This window comes from Bombus vancouverensis, chromosome 11, assembly GCF_051014615.1.
Source record: "Bombus vancouverensis nearcticus chromosome 11, iyBomVanc1_principal, whole genome shotgun sequence".
In the NCBI taxonomy this organism is placed as follows: domain Eukaryota; kingdom Metazoa; phylum Arthropoda; class Insecta; order Hymenoptera; family Apidae; genus Bombus; species Bombus vancouverensis.
The window spans coordinates 8,561,700-8,584,557 of record NC_134921.1 but is presented as its reverse complement, the minus strand read 5'-3'; the positions used below and the strand labels follow the sequence as shown (position 1 = coordinate 8,584,557).

The window sequence follows — 22,858 nt, the reverse complement described above, 5'->3', positions numbered from 1 at the left end:
GGAGAAAGGCGTCTGTTGAACGAGAAGAAAAAAAATTGGTCGTCTTTAAAGGAGGAGGAATATTCACGTAGCTGCGAGCGAACGCCCAGAGGTCACGAATGGCATGGGACCTAGAGTAAGAACTTGGTGGTTGTAATTGAGGAAGAGACCAAATCGATAAGGAAAAGAGAAATTAAGGACAAGGAAGAGGAACAGCAAAGGATGGAAAAGCGACCAAAGAGTCGTCGTTGGTGAAAAGACACGTCGAAATAGAACACAGGCGGCTGTTTCAACGGTGGCGACGTTTTTTTTTATTTTTTTCTACAAAAAAGCCTTTATACAAGTATAAAAAAAGATGCGTAGTTAAGGAATAGCGTTTAAGACATATAAAAAATATAATGTATTTGTGTTGTGTTTCTTGTATGTACGTATGTATTTCGTGTCAGCGTTCGCTCCGTTCCTCGAACTCATTTTTATCTTTTATTCCTCGTTTTTCATTACTTTTTTCTTTTTTCTTTTTTAGATAAGTTGTTCGATCTTCCTTGAAGTAACTGTTAGACCAGGTTCGATGATGTACGCGTTCAGTTCCTCCTCGTACTGTCGGATGACGCAGCGAACGCTGTGGAAAGCGTGTGTAAATTGTATTTACAAGGCGCGTTCTCGCGCCGATCACGGCTTCGACTTCGGCTCCGGCTCCACGGCTATGCCATCTCGAAGTCATAACGAATGTAACTTACGTTGAATCTCCTATGAGATCGTTCTCGATAACGATTTGTTTCTTTTCGTGTTTTCGACTCGTATGTTTCTATCACTGGTTACGATTTTGGATCCCTCGTGGATCCGACCGCGACGACGACGATTTTGGTACGATAAGAAGATTGACACCTCGTCGACGCTCAGATCGTTAGATCTATGTGGCCGGTTCGTTCGAACGTTCAAGTTCACTCCTCGAACCCTGACCCGTTGAAGCGACGACCTTTTATTCTCCAACGAGCCAGTAGCCAGGAGTTTCTGTTATCTTTTAGTACGTACGCCCGCGATTCCTCGGAGGATCGTGGCCCGTTGAAACGACGACGATTTGATTTCAACGAAACAGGAGCCTCTGGAATCCCTGCTCGATGTTAGCTTATACGTACACCTTTGATTTCATCCTCGTCCTTTACCCCTGAGAATCCTGATTCGTCGAACGACGACGACCCTCGTGCTTTGAAAATAGCACCATCTTTCTATTTTCTATTATAGTATTCTTTTCAACGATCCGTCCATTTTACGACGACCTTCCGAGCGGACTTTAGAAGAGGATAGGTTTCGCTTGAAAGAAATTCCTCTGTCCGGTTATAGAAACCTGGATTGTCCTGTGTTTTACTATCGATTAATCTATTTTTGGTTTTTCTCGATTCAACCTTAACCTTCGTTTCTCTCGTTCGTTAGGAGTTTCAGCTCGGAAGATAGTCGCGGTGGTCGACTGGTGTCTTCACTCGCTCTCACTCTTTCTCTCCCTCTCTTGCTCTCCCATCATCCAATCTGTAGTTTAATCTGATGTATGACCGTTTTAGTACGGTGCACCGTAGCTACCGCTTGGCCTGCTTGGTACTCCGTAGCTTCCGCTTGGTCCGCTTGGATAGCCACCAGACCCATGGGTCACTTGGTTGAACTGTGCCACTTGGATGGCCTGCCTGATTCCTTCGAGATCGATGCCTACAACGCGTGTCTGGTAACTTGGTACACCGTAGGACGAGCTTGGTACACCGTATTGACTGGATGGAGCGCCATAGCTCGAGCTAGGGGCGTAACCACCACCACCACCTATGAATCCACTGCTCTGTTCTTCCCTCAGCAAAATCTGACGGATTTGTTCGAGCAACGCGCCATCGACGGATGCTCCCTCGCTGGTTTGGTAGCCGGTTGATACAGCGGTGTATCCACCACCACCACCACCACCGCCACCACCTATGGAGTAACCACCCCCTCCGGATGGCCTGCTGTAGCTGTAGCCGGACGAGATCGGTGGTTCAGCCAGGGCGAACCCTGCTAGACCGACTATCATACACTGGAAAAACGAAAGACATCAACCACGTTAGTGTCTGTTGTATTCAAGATTATCATTCTGAAATTATTATCATTATAAGATATAGAAAGCAGTTAGAAGCGCGATACCTTCGAGAAAGTGCTGTTTGAAAGAGGAGATTCGGATGTACAAAGTTCAATCAACCATAGGGAAAAAGAAGACGCGAAATCGCCACGATCGTTGAAGCGTAGTTGAAGTTAAATAGAAATCACACGACCGAGAGGGAAAGCGGGAGTGCAAGATATCGTTAACAGGGAAACTCGATAAATACATGCATCGAAGTAACCGAATAGATAGAAGGTAATCCCAGCGGAACATAACGGAGTTTCCGGTTCTAAAATCGATACAGGGACACAAAGTTTTAACAAGAATCGGGGACACGAATCACTTTTCAAATATCCCGTGGATCTCACTTTTTTAAAAAGATGTCTACACTTTGTCCATGCACACTCGCATTCGCTCTCTCTCTCTCTCTCTTTCCTTCTTTCTCTCTTTCGTTTGATTCAATTTAAGAATAATGTTTAAAAGATTTCAGCGTGCTTACCGCGATCAGAGGATTCATGTCGGCTTCTGCGATGCCGCTCTGTTCTGTGACTCTGAGCAAGGTAGACCAGGGTCCTTTATACCCCACGAGAAGCAGGGGGATACTTGAAGCCCCCACAAAGAAGAAGAGACGGGGGCCTCTCAAGTGAGAGTAATTCAGCTGTGAGACGATTCTCTCCTCCCCTCTCCCTCCATGCCTCTCCTCTGTCCTTTCGATTGTGTTTGTTTCTCTCTTTCTCCGGTGGACGTTACACCTACCACGTCCTCGTTGCCCGTCCATCCACAATCCCTCGACCCTCTGCCCTCAGAAATAACCGATTTTGGACGATCCTCGTGTTGCAAAATGTCTCTCTCTCTCTCACTCTGTCTTTCTTTCTCTCTTTTTCTCTCTCTGGCATCCACACGGCCAACGGGCCTCAAGTTGCGTCCTAGACCTAGACTCTTGGTACACACTTGAGACATCGAGCCTTTGGATGATTTCACAAATGTAGGTTTCGAGCCGATCGTATGGCGATGCTCGATCTTGGTCCGGGTTTCTTTTACAATTACATGGCGCAATAACGCTTCGAAGAAATTTAACGAACAGGTGTTCGATAATTTTACGCTCCACTTCGCCATTTTTTGGTTTTTCTTCTGTAAGAGATCTAAAAGACTGCAATGTATTTTTTAAATTGGAATAAGAATATCTTTTCGAATGGATGTAACATCTGAAAATTACAGATTATTTGAATATTTATCAAGATACGAACATAGATATAGGATATTTATTTATTTATATTGGAATCAGAATATTTCTCAAATAGGTGAAGTGTAAATGCTATATGATTGGAATAATTGTTTAAATATAAGCGCAGATATGGAATATCGATTTATTCAGACCAGAATTGGAATATTTTTTAAATGTATAAAGCGTCTACAAATTCATTGCGAAAAGATTGCGAAGAAGTGCGATGTCGCCAACGTTCTGGCGTAATCGTCCAAGTTCTAACTCGATATCGATTGATTCGTACGTTGGTTAATAAATGCGCTTCCAAATCTTGCTAAAATTCCCGTCATTTATATTCCACCTGCGTGTTTGCAGGAGGCACGTAGACCCATCTATCTAAGTAACATCGCAAGTAAACCAACGGATTCTTCGTTTCTTTTTTTTTTTCATGATACTTTAATATATTTATTCTAGTACCTTACAACGTCTCTATTCTTCACCTTACTGAGAAATCCGTTTTTACCCAAGGAAATTTCACTCTAGTATCGAATGCAATAATACGACCAAGCGATTTATGCCGCGAACGGAAATCTCATAACCGATTTCCGTGTTCTCGTCGAACCCGTTTTGTTTTTAGATCGCAGGAAGCGAGACGATATTTTATTTTCATATTTAATCCGTTAAATACATCCATCTTTCTACTTTTCAACCTGACAATTCTCTGAAAGCGATATTCTTCAAATAATCCAATTACCATTAACGATTTCTAGATGTTTTTCACATCTTGCTAATGACTAATCTCATCATGTGACAAGCTTATGGAACATCGTTCACTAACGAGAAGATTCGATCCAGAAGTTTGCACAGTTCTTTGTGTTGATTTTATGTAACCTGGTTACGTAGTCTTAGCCTGAGCGAAACATGTCGTACGAACATGTCGTACGAATATGTCGCAGTCATCGAGCGTATCCTACAGCCACCCGTTAGATCGTTGATCCCTGATCTCCAGAGGGAGAGTATCAGGAAGAAAAGTGCGCGATCAACTGTCGTATCATCCTTGTAGAATTTCCTTGCGTCTCGAGCAATCATCGTCGGCTCTCCTAACAGCGTGTTCATCTTAAGGTGCATCCTTACCGGTATTCATCAAGATCTCGTGATCAGCTCACCGCCTGTTACTATACTATAGCAAGTAATCAAAGTATCTTATACATTTTATATTTCTGGCACGTTCTACGTAATTTTACATCTCTAAGTTTCCTGCGAATGCGTACAAATCCGCAGTCAAACAGTAAGAGAATTTGTGCAATCGTCTTGCGACTACTATTTGCTAATATCGTTCGCGGTGAGTACGCGCCTTTATTCGTCTTCGACTAATACGTTTGTATACATTTACGTTCATCTATTTGCAAACACAGACGCATACGTTCACGGAGAAATATTAGACGATATCGAACGGTTGTTCAGCTGGTTGGTCAGCACGTTGGCGATGGTACCACGAAATGAGAGGGAAAACGCTTTCTTCGTTGAGGAATTTAATTATCCGGCTCGTGAACTCTTGACCCACTTTTCGACACGATTCCGATCCAATGTTTCTGTCATCCTTCGCCTCTTTCTTTGCCTCTGTTCACCGGGTTCGCCTTATTTCCGGCCAGATTTGCGCGTCCCACGAGCGCGTGTGCGCGGTCAGTCGTTGCTGCGAAGCTTTTTCTCGCTGATCGTCGAGGCGAGTTCGTGTCGCTCGTTGGAAAAGCGGGAAGTAAGATGGATTTCGATGCTCGCTTCGGAAACCGTTCGTTGGTTATCGATAAAGGAAACAGGAAATTAGACGTTTAGTGCACCGGCAGATATATCGTTTCTGTTGATTTTTGCTCGATAACAGGGGGAGAGTCGTGGTAAAGTTGCAGTGTTACGAAATATCTACGTACACTGATGCCGAGAAGTCTTAGGATAGTTATTACATCCGTGTCTGAAAGCTGAAAAAGCTAAGTAGTCGGGAAAGAATGCAGAGTCGGGAAAGAATGTCGTTTAATATAAAATGTATTTTGTACGATGATAGAAGTAGCTAAATCTACTAGGCGCTGATGTATTAATAACATTATTGAGAAACGTATGTAATTGTAAATTAATAATTTACATGGAATATTGAAATTATACCGAAAACAAGAGGTCTTAAGACTTCTGAGTGGAAGTGTACGTGCTCAAGACTCGTTGCAATGCTGTTTCTTTGGAAAAAAAGTCACATTCTAAACGCATAAGTAATTTTATGCTGGGATTCATCCTTATGGTAATTCGCCTCGAGTGAAAGTGATTTTTATTCGAATCGCATTTGACCTGAAATTTTTTCTAATCATTCTAGAATGTACCGGGGATATATTCTCGTAATTCCACTTTTGTTAAACGCGCCGATGTACGTTGAGAAGAACGGAAGCTTCGATGAACATTAAATCTTCGGAATCATTAACGACAACGACTGGTATAATGTATGGTCCACGATAATACCTTGCATCGCGGGGTAATTTATCCCGGTGCATTTAAACGAATCGAGCAAGAGAAAGCCAAAGCTGCGGAGGTGGAGCGCGCGAATCCTGCTTTTCATTATAAAATTAAATGGATCGTACGGTACATACGCGGTATTCTTTCGACAACTTGCAAGATTCTTTAAATTATATTCAACTTCTCGTAATTATACGTTTTGTATGAATCATCAATGCCGATATCGAAGAGTGAAATTGTTAAAATATTTTTCAAAAAGGGGACACGTTCTCTTTTACGACGACCAAAAACCAGAAGAAAGAGAAAAAAGTAAAAAGACGTTGACCTACTCTGCGGATTAAGTGGTGAAATATCGAAGGCAGTGTCGCAGTATTAGTTCGTCCAATAAATTCCTGCTGCGATTCGATCCTACACCTTTCCTAACATGTTGAACGACACGCTACTAGCATGAGCTTACAAGATCAAGTTCAATTTAGAGAAGACACTTGAAATGAAGAATCAGTGAATAACAAGTAACGCAGATTATTTAGGAGGAATAAATATGATAGGTAGAGGGCGGATTTTTATGTATTTATAGGAATTTTCAAAGTACAAAATTACATGGAATATAGGTTCGAGGTTCTTTTTAATTACATGCTCAAAAATATGAACTTGCATAGAAATTCGCAGGCTAATAATAACTAGGATGTCGTTGGTTTTGTAACTCTGATGTTACTTAATGGCTAAAAAACTGTATTCTAATATAAACTACTTAGAAAGAGGAAGAAATCTTCTTCTTCTCTATAATTTCACGACTCTACGTTGAGCAGAATAACGAGATGACTTGCAATTTGTAAACTCTGATTGTAAGATTTTATTTGATTTATATTTGATATACCTTGATTTATTATCTAACTTATTCCTATTATACAAGACAATTTATTGGTACCAGTAATTTATGGCTGGCTACTTGTTACGTGTTACTGTACGTGTATCAGTGCAAGAGGATCCTAGTATCTGAAATCTTGAATATTCCAAAATAAACTATCTGTTGATGTATACAAAAATTTAGGAATGGATCGGAAGTTGAACACGCCTAAACAAGAGGAAAATGAATAACAAATAAATCAAGTTTGTTGTGCGTAAAAATACCACGTATCCCTTGAAGCAATTCAAATACATGTGCGTAAAATAAATGGAGAATTAACTGCAGATTAGTTGAAGAGGCGCTTGTGAAAAATTTCGATTTCCTTGATGCCTGCCGCGATTCATCTCGACTCGTCGATCCCGATGACTCGTGATATTCTTGAGCCCTCGAGTCACGTCTCGTCGTGTACTGCATCCGAGTTTCTCGGATATTAATGTTGCAGGGTCGCGGGAAAGAAGGGGAATCCGTAAGCCTGGGGCTTGACTTTCGCTTGTCCGTTACAGCTTCTCCCAAGATTGGTCCTCTCCCTTTTCGATGCTGTTTAGTCCGTCTCGTTCTTCTTCTATCTCCAATGGATCACTTTGATCATGATCGTCCAAATCAATCGCCACTGATCTTCAACACGTCGGCTGCTACATGAATTTTGACACTTAATTTTCGTAAAAAATATTACATTGCGTTTGCGCATTTTTCCGACAATGTTAATTAGATCGTCCACACTTTGTTGAAAATTTGTTAATCCATGAAATTTATCTTAAATTCTAATCAATCTATTGAGCAATGTGGGTAGTAGATGACCAGTAGGTGGTAACAAGCTAGGAACGAGAGAAGAACGTCGGCGACGTTTGTCATCCGCGTATTATATGCTCTTTGTAATATTGTATCCATGGTTTCGCTGTTTGGCTTTCAAGTTTTGTAGTGCATCGCTCGCATAAACTTTCTTCCCACATACAAGATGTAAGCGCCGCCGGTGTAATTAAGAATTTTAACCGGTGACTTGATTAGTCGTTTATTTAGACAATTAGCAAGTATCCGTGGCGTAAGAATCACATTGTAAACTTTCACGGTCCTTTTTTCCTTTTCCAAGTGAAATTCACAGTAAAAATTGTCGAATTGCTTGAGCAACGAAGAAAGGAAAGCTTTCGTCTAGCCTTCGATCTCGTCTTAACCTTAAAGAAATTCATGAATTTTGTAACTTATATAACCGGGTCTTTTTTAATGCCCACATAGTTGAAGAATTTCGTTCGCATACATTTTTCATGAGGCTGACCCTTATTTTCTATATAAAGAATGGAACGCGGTTTCGCGTCCGTACCCGATACTTCCTCGATGCTGTATCTTTGAGAAATATCGTATGATCGAGGATGTGATGGGAATCCTGCGAAAAAAAAGTCTAACATCGCAACAGAATCGTGTGTAATCCCCGTGAGGTGAAAGGCTGAATTCAAAGTGAAAGGTGAAGGGAAAATATTTTTGTGTGGCACTCGAGAAAATTCGGTACTTGTTAAGAACACGACGTCGCTGAGATTCGTCTTTAATCCGATTCGGTAGCGGTCAGCATGACATCCATTTGCTGTGGAATCATTAGCATCACGTTTGCATAGTAAGAGGCTATAAACTAAGTAAACAATAAAGCGGACGTCAGTGGGTCACTTGGCACATTAGCATACTAATAAGAATATTTGAGTCACTTAAATATTTGCTCGTATGTGTGTTATTGGTCGATAATATTCTACTTTACGAGTGGAGGCTGCAATAAACAGCCGCAAGGACGCTCCGAGAGTATATCTAATGATCTATGAAATTCATAAATACGTCTCATTAGACTTCTTGTACTATTTACATGATAAATCAGATATAGTTTTTACGATAATCTGGATTAGAGAATGAGGGGAAATTTTTAGTGAGTCGGACGATTATCAACGTCGCAGGGAGCGGCTGTGAAGGAAAGATCTGTGGCAACTGGAGTACTCGTTAACGATGTGCAAGTAACTGAAACAGGTAGTACGATTACGCAAAATTGCTTACGGGAAACGGAGCAAGCCTGCGTTTAGCTATTGCACAAGAGAGGACGCTTCCCTACACATCAACATCTAAACAACAGATTATTTATAAAACATGAATTACCTCGAATCATATTTACAATAATATACGTACGAACGTTAACGTATAAATGAAAAGTTCAAAATTATGCTTTGATCCATCGTCGAAACTCGTTTAAAATATTCATATGGCGTATACAAATATGTTTGAAAGTTTGAAGACTGTTAGATTATTTTGCCTGCGGCGATTAAGGAAATTTGTGATGAAAGTGGTGGATAGTGGACGAATTTGATTCGTTCTAGGCTGATCAGGTATGGTGAAACGTGGCAAGGATATAAAATGACCTCATCGCTGAGAAATTGGTACAGGCAGGTAGTATCATTGTGAGAGCAGGGAGCCCTGTTGAACCGGCAACAGCGTTAATGAGAAATCTTCCTGGCGTATCTTGGCTATTACATCGTGCGATGTTTATCAAAATAAGAACGAAACGTTCCTTGTCCCTGTTGCAGGAGCCAACCACGGAAGGCCAACGTACGACGTATACATATTTCAACAATAAGCCATATTTTACCGAATAATACAGCTTTTGCCTTGGTGAAAAATGAACACCGATGAGGCTACCTTCTAACGCAACGAAGGAACTAATTCCTCACGGTTATTAGCATGTGAATGTCATTAGGATTTACATGCAGTCAGCTGACTGGTAATTAATGAGTTCCTGAACGACTTTTGTTCATAAGTTAGAAAAATGTTTTTCTATACGTATTTATCTATGTCGCGTGAAAATTACGAATGATTTATACCGAATCTATACAATGGTGATTGTATTCGTATAGAAAACATACCAGTGCTACGTCATATGCGTGTATTCCACGGCAAAGACCGGTAATGCCTACGACCAGACGTCCTAGAAAAGCGTCATGAACATCTTCCCATGTACGTAATTATCACTGTGGTATGTGAAAACTGGAGAAACGCTTCCGGTTGGCTTATACCGGACGAAACGGGTCGCAATAAAAACCGAGCTCATCCATTTTTTCTTCTTTTTGAGCACCCATCTCATTGCCTTTTAATAACATCCGCGCAATCTTTCCAGAAGTTCGCCTTCTTTCTCCCCTTTTTAATCGCTTGATTAGTAACCGGGAGAATGGCGGCAATTACCGGAGTTAGGTATAACTCACTTTCTTCGAGCCGAAGTTTCCTCAATTTTATTACTAAACAGTTACTTAAAAAGTTATTCGGTTACGAAACGTTTAATTGGCAATTTTTTCTAGCAATTAAGGATCGAAGTCGAAAGAGGAGAAAGAAATCCAGCCAATTCTTGTACAGACACGAATGCTTCGTTAGAAACGTTTAGAGACAAGCCGCTAATTATTTGGATTGTTTTTACGCTTAGTAATTACACGACAACGTAAGATGGATCGAATCTGATCTCGAAGAAGTTCTATTCTTTTCACGAAACGATCACGTTTCGTCATATTTTAGATCTCGTCACGGTCCTGTCAAACGTTAAATAAAAAGTGTAAGTTTTGCCTTTCGAGGCGGCACTAATTTATTCAAGAATTTCATTCTTCGTCGCGAGAATCTTAATATTTAACGCGTGAATCGTACGGTATCGCTAATTTCATGATGTTTCTGACACTGTTTTGCGAATTTAAATAATCCATTATTGCAGTCGTAACATGATTGTAAAGTGTTAAATACGTATGGAGTTGTTTCGTTCCTTTCGCTTCTTTCTAATCAGCTTGGCACCGTTTTAATCTCGCCGCTTTCCTTTCCGGCTCAAAATACTTATTTGGCACGGTGCGTAACGTCCATTAAAATGCTTCCTCTGCCATCTTCTTCTCTCTCTCCACCCGCTATGCTTTTACCACCTTTGTGTCACGTAATTTGCAGTCACCTTAATTATTCATTTTCCTACCTTTTATGTAACCATTCTCATTACCAAACTACCCGATGAACAGTTGAAGAGCTTTGTGAACAGAGGATCTATAGGTATACCAGGACATGTAATTGTTACATTTAGCGGAAGCAAGTAATAAATGTTTAGTTACGGAGTATATATGGTGCGAATAAAATAACAATGAAATAGCTAGAAAATAGAAACAATGAAAAGTATCATCGAGTTTTCAATCAAATACTCGAATTAATTGGTAACTGAACAGTTCGACAGCGACAGTAAATGATGGGAATTTTATTGATTTTTTACATAAAGACACAATAATAAAACTATTTATTTCGTAAGCATAAAAAGAATCAAATCTTTTAAGTGCCATCATCAATTCAAATGTCAAAACTAATATTAAGGAGGTAGAACGCAATGTATTCAAATCACCATTTTGTCTTATGTCCAAAACATAAAACACGAAAACTTCTCAGTTATTAATTAGCGTACTAAAGCGAACATGGGGAAGAAACAGCTTGAAGTGTTGAATAATAATCAATCAAAACGAAACGATTGCGCCAAGTATTCTACTACGAACAAGGAAATGATCATAAGGAAAATATATAATAATAATCACCAAAAGAAAAAAAAATAAAAATAAAAAAATGGTGGCAGAGATCTAACGCGACTACCAGGCCGCTCCTGCTCGCTCTTCGTCGGATCACTTTCTTCGGAGAATCATTAGAGCAGCGACCTTTACAGAGGTCGCTTAAACAACGCTTGAGTTTCACCAGCACGCTCATCTTGTGCTTTGGTTCACCGTTATTCGGGCTCGTTTACTTTGCGATCGATTCGCGCACTTCCTTCTTCCTGTGACTAAGACGTAGCAGATCACGAAGCGCCCTGAGAACACACGCTCGACTTCGTGATCCGCGCGAAACATCGAAAATTGTTGGCTTGGCGGAAATACGAGACCCATACCTGTTAATCAATTGGGAATCAATTGACATGGCAATTGGAACGCCTTTGAGAGAGAAAGGCGCATTTTTGTAATTGGCAGTGTTTCGAACACGGCTATTAGGTAGATTGTCTCAATAGCTTTTATGGTTATTCACAATGCCTCTATTTACTAATCGAATAGTAGATCGTTTTAAGAAGACAACGGCTGATTGTCTCTTTAATGTACAATGATTCGTATCAACATCAGAACATTTTCTGAAATTATTTAGAAAATTGATTTAGAAAGTATGTATATGCGTTAAATAAATAAAATATGGATACGTTTGTACCAAATATTTTCAATTTCTTTTTTTTCTTTTAATTATATCGAAAGTAGTCATATGATTAACTATGATAAAAAAAATGTATGCGACAATAATGTTCCTCGCACTATGGTTTCTTGAATATTAATGCGAGTCCACAATGTCTCTTTACTAGTCGAATGATAGATCGCTTTCAAAGGAAACAATGTTGGATCCTCTCATTAATATACTATATGTAGCTTTTACGATTATTGACTGTACTTCTATCTACTAGTGGGCGGAATGGTAGATTGTTCCGGGAAATGGCTTACAGCCCCGCGTAAATTATGTAGAAAGTGGTGATAAGAGAAGAAGCATTGAAGTGGCAAAAAATATCGTTGCAGAATTTTTCGCGAAGCTTCCATTTCACCATGCTATTAAACCGAAGATCAGCTGTTTACCTGCGACTTCGATTCTCTTCGTCTAGTTTATAAACGAGTACGTCTCATTGAAGAATACTGTGCATTAAATTTCCAACAAAAACCTTGTTAATATTTGTTAAACATGTACCGTTATTCAACAGTGGTTCCACGAGAAATGCAACATGTGCAAGAGGCTTATTGCGCGTGTGACGTCTCTCGTACAAATGCGTTACATGATTTACCGCTTCGCGATTATGCTTGCTACTTCTCACGGTTACACTCTCGTAGATGTCAGATTCTAGTTTTTCTTAATAGCGTATCAATAAGCGTAATTGTCAGCAATTATTATCAACGTCTCGACTCGTATTTATTGATAAAGCAGAGACGCCAGTATCGATGAATTATATAACACCACGAGATTCCAGCATGCTTCTAACTAATAATTACGTATCGAACTATGCATCGAAATTATGCTGCTTTCTTCGTCTGGTTCCCAGAGAACATTCATCAAACTCTTGTGAATGCAAGAAATTCTATAGAAATTCGAACGAAGGCAAGACAAGCTTCTCTCGATTTCATCAAAGAGTCGATAATTATTCGCGATTATATGGATAAATTGCTCGTGATTGATCAGCGTGTACCGCGAACCAACATAGATCGACCTCCGATAACAGGCTGCCGGCGGTAAAAAAGTAACGATGACCCGGGTCGCTCTCACGCGTTTGTCTCAGTTGTTCACTTCCGCTAGTGAAAGGTGCATGCACACTCACCTCGGTGTATACGGTAAAATGCGCTTACGTACACCTACGTGCATTCTCGTGTGCGCATCAGACTATCCAAGTACACTTCGTCTATCAGTAACCGGCGATGTTTGCCTGGAAAGGCAGCCTTAGATCGTAGCATCATTCTGATTGAAATTCTAACGGGCGTCCCGCGACGAACCAGCAGATTTCTCTAAGCGCGCTCGTCCTGTCGTTTAACCCCTACAAGCGAAATCAATTTCGTTGGACATGTTGCATTAGAACGTTAGACGTCCAGAGGTATGAAGACATTTCGTTGCGATTCGCGTGTTGAGGATTTTTGCGATCGAAATCGAAATTTTCTCTCTTGGCACGACATGTAATTTTAATGCTAACGAGAAGGAGATATATACATGTTTGGTTGTGATTCGCGTTGAAGATTCTTCGAATCGAAATCATATTTATCTTTCTTCGATGATGGCAGATAAGGAGATTCGAATGACGATGTAAAGATATTTGGCGGCAATTTCAAACTGAAGACTTCTGTACATTGAAAAGAGAATTTTCTTATTTCCATAAGAAGAGAATTTTAATCACGGCACCATCGGATTATGTTTTAACGTCGCTGCTCCATTATAATTTTCTAGCATCGAACAATATATCAACTATCTTCGATCGAAATATGAACAAATTCTTATTAATATTTCATTCTCGTTTCAATTTCAAATATTTCCTTAAATCTGGTTTGTTAAAATTAGATATAAAGTTAAGATTACGATTAAATTCACACTTTCTTTTCCTCTTTGCTGGTAACATTCAATCTGCTGGAAGAATGAAATAGAAGGAGTTCAGAGATGGAAGTTGTTAACTACTTCATATGTCTAACCGGCAATGATTTTTTAGTCGTAAGGAGTCTGGGAATTTGTTGCATAATCATTTACACGGTTGGCTATCGTTTTTCTTAGGCGTATCGTATAAACACTCGAACAGGAGGCAACGATCGATTTAAAGGAGAAAAAGAGAAACGCGGAAAGACGAACGAGATCCTCCAAGAGAGCGTTCCTTCTCGGTACTTTTTATCGTATGAAAATGCGTTTCCTCGAGTATCGCAACCAGCGTGTACTTAACATTTTGAAAAAATGTCGAATCGTTAATCAGGTAATCTTGCGATTTTAGCGAGTAACCTCGGTGATTGCAACTTCATTGATATTGTATCCGAAACTCGATCGTTCTGAACAATCATCATTTACTTGCATTAGCTTTTAGACAAAATATTTCCGATTCTACGAAGTCTATAATTATATTTTATACTTTGACTTGTGTCTACGTGACTTATCTGCATCATTATTACTGTTCTCTATTAGATCGTTGCATATTAAATGTCAAATGTCGCCGTAACAATTTTCTAAACCTTTTTTGCTTCAATCAATATTTTTATATTCATATGGATCATTTTATGTATATAGGTTTAAAATGACCAAGAATTTCCTCTTTTATATTTCCTCTTGTATATCCTCCAGCGTGAAGATATGTTAGGTCAGTTACCAAATGGAAATGTTTCGCTCCTACAATCGGGTTAGAATGAAAATCATTTTTGAAAGAGGGAATATCGTGATACTTTTTCCTGAACAGAAAATGAAATCGAGGAAGAACTTTGTACAGTCGCGTCACGATGCGCTTTGTAATTCTAATAGTCAGAATTTCTAAACCATTTTATTTTGTCTGATTCGGCCTGCCAAGTGGAGCGGCGCGTTTAATCGATTTCTTGCATCATTATTGGCCTAATTCCATTTGAATTTGTATTCATATTTGGGAAACATCCTTTCGTAGATTGTGCAACTTTTTCACTATCGCCGGATGAATACCAAAAGTATAGTCCTTAAGTTGTATTCAATTAAACTGTGCTTGTCTGTATCTACTTAATACAGTGTTCGCTAACTTGTGTTTAATATTGTAGTTTCTTACATAATTACGCTTGATAAATCCTCCAACAAGTTCCTGGAAACTTCCATTGCATTATCTGATTATATTGCGTTCCAAGAAATCACTGATAAAAATATTCCAGCCAAAAATTATTATTTTCCCCCTTGAGGAGATAAAACGCGTCATAACATTTGCAGATTTAAAGCATCGTTTTTATGTAATTAATAGGAAATTATCGAAATAATTAAGAAATAATAAATGCTCAATCTACTTCATAATAAAGGCGTACAAAATAAACTTCATTTACTATATTTCATCCATCATAAATTCACAGATACACATATCAAAGCAGATACACGGATATATAATTTCTTCACTCTTATCAATAAAATGTTCATTAGACTATATTGATAATCGCTTAGAAGTATCCAGACGTTTGATTTGATTGAAAAATCACGAACAAATCGAACATAAACGATTCTGATATTTATAACCATCATATCTCTCTTTAATCGATTAAATTGATTTTCGAAAGATAGCGTAACAACAATAAAATTTACATTGTAATTGTCAGACCTTGTAGAATTATTTTATTGTTTGACAAACTCTTTATCTTCGGATGATGATCTTTACTTCCTTCCTTAATCTTGAAGTTATAAAACAGATTACGAACCATTACACAATTAAACTATTATTAATTTTACAAATCACAAGTGACAAGCTACTGATATCACTAAATATCCACTTCTGATAGCGACGAGTTAGATTACAGATTATCCGATTTTCTTTTTCATGAAAACTTAGAAAATCCTTAAGAAAACTCTACGGCATACAACTTGTGACTTGTTAATTTATTAATAGAATTAGTTGGTTAATTAGTTAGTAAATTATGGTGCAAGAGGACTCTGATGTTAATACACCCACCGGTGTTTCAAAATGTATGTAGTAGTACATATACCTACAATAAGTAGCAAAATGTACTATTGTTGTTCCTCAATAAGCAATTTAAATTTATAGCTTGACGATAAAAAAGTAGCGAGCAATGTTCCTAACTTCCAATTCATCGATAATTTATACATTTTACTAAAAACCTAGAATAGCATACTGTTACTCTAAATCACTCAAACTGTCCAGATATATGTCAGCAGTAATATACGTCACACTAGTCTGACCTATGATCCCATTCGCAAACATCGAGACAGTCAACATGCAGTCATTACGGAACTTCATTGTTCTATCTACGCAATCATTCGCGATTAATGGTGGTGTCAGTAAAAATAACAATCTCACATCGTACAGACTATACATGATATATATTTATAACAACCAACACCGAATAGTTGAATAATCTCAGTGACCCGATGTTATGACAGTCATTTTATCATAATACATAATGACTCAAGCAAAGAAATCTAATCGTACTCTCATTTATCGTCGTCTTTGACGTGGTTTTCAATATTAGGCAAGGAGCTCCTTGCATTTCTTCATCCAACCATTCCACACCTTGGATCCTTCTACACTTTGGATCTGTTTCACGCACTCGATATCTTCTTTGATGTCATCGTTCGCGAAATCCTTCAAATACTTCCAATGTCTTCTGGAGCACCATTTGGCGCTGTTTATCTGAAAGTCTCCATAAGTGTACCAGTCTTCGGACTAGTGACCAACTGTGTGTTCTATCCACTCTCGCTCTCCATAAAGCGAGCTCAGTTGTTGATCCACCTGACTCTCCATCCGAACAGCCAGATGAGACAGGATCAAGCGGAGTTTCGTCTCTCGGTTTATTTGTCCTGCCGTTATAATTTTGTTATTGACGAAATTGGACGAAGAAAGTGAATCAGTAATCATCAAAATGTTGGATGCAACTATACTATCCCGTGGAGGATGTAGCGGCACATGACTTACAGGACGATTCCAATCGAGGATGACTCATGTTATTGTTTTGCCTCGGAGTATTTACATCGTTATGATACACGAAATGTAATAATAAACAAACTCCGGACAAAACAATATACAACCGAAGTCGAATTTTAACTTTGCGGTACTCCCCCGACCAGTATAAATAAACAAACACGATCCTTGAGGACAATCAGTATCGAGCATTCTTATAGCGATTAGTATTGAGCAAACGTAAGCATTACCTTGTATGCGCATATCGAGCAGCACTGAGCGAACGACGACTAAATAATTTTAAATACATTTGGCTACACTAAGTATCAACTCGTCTAGTCATTAATCTACAACACGTTTAATCGTCCTCCACAAGGATTCAAATATCACGCGACTTGCTTCACCGTATGTGTTGCGCAGTGACGAGCGATATGCGATGCCTCAAGCTTGAACGATAAATTGTGATTTCTTAATGCACGTGTGCCAAGAATGTCCGACGATAGGTGTTTTTGCATTTCGTTTTCGCATTTCGTTTTCGCCTACTTTGCTGCCACGCGTCGTGGACAGGTTGCTTCGATGATCTTACGATTGGTCCAAAATTTTCCTTCATACATGTTCGTTTTATTTTCTTTTATCTCTTAACGACAATTGTATCTTCCGTTTTTATCGAATTGTGCCGTAAGAAATTCCTAATTGATATTACGGAGAATTGATAAGAATATATACATGCTTCGCTAATAAATAAACAACTTCAAGATCGGAATGTTTTGTATAGGTTTTTTATATTCTTCATTATTTGTAAATGTTTGCACCGAAATGTTTATGAACACATTAAATAAATGGATTCTTCGTACATATAGAAGATTCTTCGTACACATTTTATTTTATGTTATAAATATTATAGTGAATTCCTTTCTTTTTTTTTTTTTTTGGTGCTATTGACGAAGAGCTGTCTAGCATGGGCGTTTAGCTAGAATAGTCAGAAACGAGAGAGTTGAGGAAAGATTCACAGGATATCGCTTAATTGCGGCCGTCGACTAATTGGAAGGTTTCGTCACGCTCTTTAAATGGACCTTGAGTGGAATCTTTAAAGCTAAAGACACGTTCTAATGATGGAAAATATGGACGATGTCGGAAACAATTCCCTCGATATATGGAAATATATATAGAGTCGAACTGATAGGAGAGAAAGGATTTGTTATCTTCAAGACGTAATTCAAATGTGATAGGAAATTTCTTATCAAGGTACATTTGGCACTGACGCAACGCGATTATTTAATAAAGAAATTTTATTTAAAGTTTGATGAAACAATTCCAGCGTCTTAACCAACTGCATAATCGATTATGCAAGTTGGAAAATTTGCATTGTTAGATATCTTTTATAGTACATCGTTATTTAAGTACAAGTAATGTCTAATAGACAGTATGTAAAGTGTTCGCAAATAAAAGTCTATACACAAAACGGAATAATGTCACATATAGTTACAAACTTTGTTCAAGAGTAACGTTACGCTCCGTACTTGGTGAGCATTGGTACTTGAGTCGTCTTAAGATGCTTATTTATAAAAATATTGCTTTTTGTACTAAACTAGCAACGATTTTCATATAGATTCTTCGTCTTTCTCATATTATAATATTTGTTATAGTACGATGTGGCAAAAGTACCAGTTTACTCTTCTGGTGAAATGAAATTCATTCCACACGTGTTACACGCTAATAGCAGCCAAGAGAGACGCATCATATTCATAACGTAAATAATAACAAAATTTCAATTAATTAATAATTAATATATATGATATGTATCAATATCGATTATCGCAAAGTCTTGTTCTTCGATATTTCTCAATACTCTGCGTATCGATGGAGTAATTTCTATACGTAATATACAGGGTGGTTGGCAACTGGTGGTACAAGCGGAAAGGGGGTGATTCTACGCGAAAAAGGAAGTCGAAAATATAGAATAAAAATTGTTCGTTTGAGGCTTTGTTTTCGAGAAAATCGACTTTGAATTTTCGCTCGGTACGCGTGCACTTTATCACGTCTCGTTATCACTGCAGATCGTTGTCTCGATTGACGTTATGTTGATAAACACTTCCAATGTGACCGAAGTGTTTTCCTACCTATTAACTTACTATCCGACTTTTGCCGCTATCCACTATCAGTATCTATTAGTCTACCATCATGTCTACATACAGCATCAGCCGCAGCTGATCATTACAGACACCGGTATCCCAATCGTCGACATCCTGACAGACGTGTTATTCAAAGAGCAGAACGAACCCTCGGCGAATATGGTTCTTTTGAAAAACTTAGACGACATGGTGGTCGTCGACGACGCGTTAGTGTAAATGTTGAAGAGCAAATACTAAAGGACGTTTTGGAACATCCTGACATAAGTGCAAGAAACCTTTCTTTGCGGTATAATCTTAATTGCTTCACGATTCTTCGAATTCTACACGAAAACAACTTACATGCTTATCATATCACCAGAGTACAAGGACTCATGCCTCATAATAAGATTTCGCGAAAGGCATTTTGTCATTGGTTGCTTCAACAGCATGCCAACGATGCAGAATTGCTGTTAAAAATTTTATGAACCGATGAAGCGAAAGGGACAACATGTTCCGGCATGTTCAATGTTTATAACATGCATAATTGGCAAAATGAGAATCCTCACTCTATTCTTGAAACACATTTTCAAGTAAGATGGAACGTAAACGTCTGGGCTGGCATAATCGGACATCTAATTATTGGGCCATATTTTTTCGAAGGAAATGTAACGTCAGCAGCATATTTCGATTTCTTACAAAACAAACTACCGGAATTATTAGAAGATGTACCGCTGAGAACTAGAGGAAGTTTAATTTTTCAACAAGACTATGCACCGCCACATTTTAGTCGTCATGTGAGAGATTTTTTAAACCAACATTACCAAGGCTGGATTGGTCGTGCTGGAACAGTAGCTTGGCCACCACGCTCTCCTGACTTAACGCCGCTTGACTTTTATTTATGGAGCCATATTAAATCAATTGTCTATTCTGAAAAAATCGCAAATTGCGAGCAATTGAAAGAAAAGATTATTGTAACCTTTCATACTTTAAAACAATCAAATATGTTAGAAAGTGTTCATAGAAATTTAATTAGAAGAGCAGAAGTATGTGTTCGGCAGAATGGGCATCATTTTCAGCAATTTTTGTAATAATGAACTTTATGATTACTTCATATTATTTCATTATGTATTCCTAATTTTCCGTTTCTGTTACGAGACAACGATCTATAGTGAGATCCGTTATAACGAGACGCGATAAAGTGCAAGCGTACCGAGCGAAAATTCAAAGTCGATTTTCTCGAAAACAAAGCCTCAAACGAAAAATTTTTATTCTATATTTTCGATTTCTTTTTTCGCGTAGAATCAGCCTCTTTCCGCTTGTATCGCCAATTACCAACCACCCTGTATACATACGAAAATAACGTAATTAATTTATATATATGAATCGAACGTTTAATATCCTTTTCGTTAAATAAATTAACCTTCTGCGTGTCTCTATTTCATTAAATTAAATCTGAAGTTTGGTGAGCATTGTCTGTCTGTTTTGTGATCACCACGATATTTCTATTAGGACAGAACAGCGACTCTTAAGTTGTATTCACTTAGCAGTACTTGTTCGAATCCACTTAATACAATGTTTACTAAATGTTTGATAAATTCCAAGCAACAATAATTATTCTTCCTCCTGAGGCGACTAAACGCATCACAACATTCGCAGAATTAACGAATCGTTTTTCTGTAATTAGAAAATTATCCAAACAATTAAGCATTGATAGATGCTTAATCTACTCCATAACAGAGACGCACAAAACAAATTTAATTTACGATTATAGACACGTATATTTCTTCATCCACCATAAATTCACAGATACACATATCAAAGCAGATACATAGATGTATAATTTCTTCGCTGTTATCAGTGAAATGTGCAGTAGACTATATTGATAACCGCTTAGAAGTATCCAGGCATTTGATTTGATTGAAAAATCTCGAACAAATCGAACTTAAACGATTCTAATATTTATAACCACCATATCTATCTTGAACCGATTAAATTGATTTTCGAAAGATAGTATAATAAAATTTACATCGTGGTTGTCAAACCTTATAGAATTATTTTATTGTTTCTTAAACTCATCTTCGGATGATAATCTCCACTTGCTTCCTTAATCTTGAAATTATAAAACAGATTAAGAGGAGTGTTCTAAATCGATAGATAAAGTCCTTGCCCCTCCTGCATAATCGAACTATTATATTAAGTTTACAAGTCACAAGTGACAATACAATATTACCAAACATCCGCTTTTGATAACAACGAGCTTAATGATAAGCTGAATGATATCTTGCCCGACAGTTTTATAGATTATAGGTCGTTCGATTCTTCTTTCTGATGAAAAATTAGAAAATCCTTAAGAAAAGTCTACGGCATACAACTTGTGATTTGTCAATTTGCAAAATGCTATTCGTTGATAAATTATTGTGCAGGAGGGCCCTGAAGCTAACATACCTACCGTTACTTAAAAGGCAAATTTATGTAGCAGTATATATTCCAACAATAAGTAGTAAAATATATTATTGTTGTTTCTCAATAGGCAATTCAAATTTATAGCTTGGCGATGCCATAAAAATGTAGCGAGCAATGTTCCTAAATTCCAGTTCATCGTTAATTTATACATTTTGCTAAAAATCTAGAGTAACATATCGTTATTCTAAATCAATCAAACTGTCCACATACTTATAAGCACCAATATACGTCGCACTAGAGTGACCTGTGATCCCATTCACAAATCACGACTTGCAGTTATTATAAAACTTCATCGTTCTATATGGTATACACAATCGGTCGCGATGAATGGTGGTGCTGATAGTAACAACAGCCTTACGTCAGACAGACTATACATGATATATGTTTATAGCAACCAACACCTAATAGTTCATGAACCCCAGTGACGCGATACTATGACAATCGTTTTATCACAGTACATACTGATTCAAAAAAAAAAAAAAAAGTATTCAATCATACTGTCACGCGTCGTCGTCGTCGACGTCGTTTGCAGTTTCCAATATTAGGCAGAGGTTTGTTCTTGCATTTCTTCATCCAGCCATCCCACGCCTTGAATCCTTCCATACTTTGAATCTTTTTGGCGCACTCGATGTCATCTGTGATATCGTCATTGGCGAAATCCTCGCAACGTTTGTTACAAATGCCTCCGCTGTGTCCTCTGGAACACCATTTGGCGCTATTTATCTGAAAGATTCCATAACTGTAGCTGGAGGCAGTCTTCGGACCAGTGATCAATTGTGTGTTCAATCCACTTTCGCTCTCCATCAAGCAGACCCAATTGCTGATTAAGCTTCTTTGGACTTTAGCTCGTTGAAGCTCCTGCACGGCTTCACACTGCGTCAAAATCCTTCCTTCCACCTGGCTGTCTATCAGAACAGCCAGAAGGGACAGGATCAAGCAGAGCTTCGTCTTTCGCTTCATTTGTCTGACGATTGTTATCGATCAGATCGAAGGGTGAACCGATAGCCAGTAGACTGTTCGATGTAACACTACTTCGACGAGAATTCACGCTTAAATATCAGACCACTTGTTTCACCGCTTGTGCCGCGCTGCGACGAATGATATGAGACGACCCTGAGCTTGAGCGATAAATTGTAATTTCCTAAGCCCCGCGCGGCCGGAAAGAATGTCTGGCGACCGGTGTCTTTGTTCTTCTTTCTATGATTCTACTTTGGCGTCACTCGTCGTAGACAGGTTGTTTCGTTAATCTTACAATTGATTCGATGTTCTTTTCCGTACACGTTTCTTTCATTTTATTTTATTTCTTAATGATAATCGTATCTCCCTTTTTAATTGATTTATATCGTACGAAGTTCTTAATTGATATTACGCAGAATTGATAAGAATATGTACACGCTTTGCCAACAAATAAACAACTTTAAGATCGCAATGTTGTGTGTGGTAT

The 22,858-nt window shown here is 38.3% G+C and overlaps 2 protein-coding genes across 2 annotated transcripts; both read right to left on the bottom strand.

Moving 5' to 3' along the window:
• Positions 1–262: 262 nt before the first annotated feature.
• Positions 263–2,692, bottom strand: LOC117153190 (uncharacterized). The gene is made up of 2 exons (XM_033326968.2): positions 2,592–2,692; positions 263–2,029 (listed from the first exon to the last, which is right to left on the bottom strand). Exons 1-2 carry the CDS (start codon positions 2,607–2,609, stop codon positions 1,532–1,534), a joined length of 516 nt encoding a protein of 171 aa, XP_033182859.2. The 5' UTR covers positions 2,610–2,692; the 3' UTR covers positions 263–1,531.
• A 15,419-nt stretch (positions 2,693–18,111) lies between these two features.
• Positions 18,112–22,640, bottom strand: LOC117153191 (lysozyme). The gene has a single exon (XM_033326969.2). It carries the CDS (start codon positions 22,372–22,374, stop codon positions 21,907–21,909), a length of 468 nt encoding a protein of 155 aa, XP_033182860.1. The 5' UTR covers positions 22,375–22,640; the 3' UTR covers positions 18,112–21,906.
• Between the last annotated feature and the right edge of the window lie 218 nt (positions 22,641–22,858).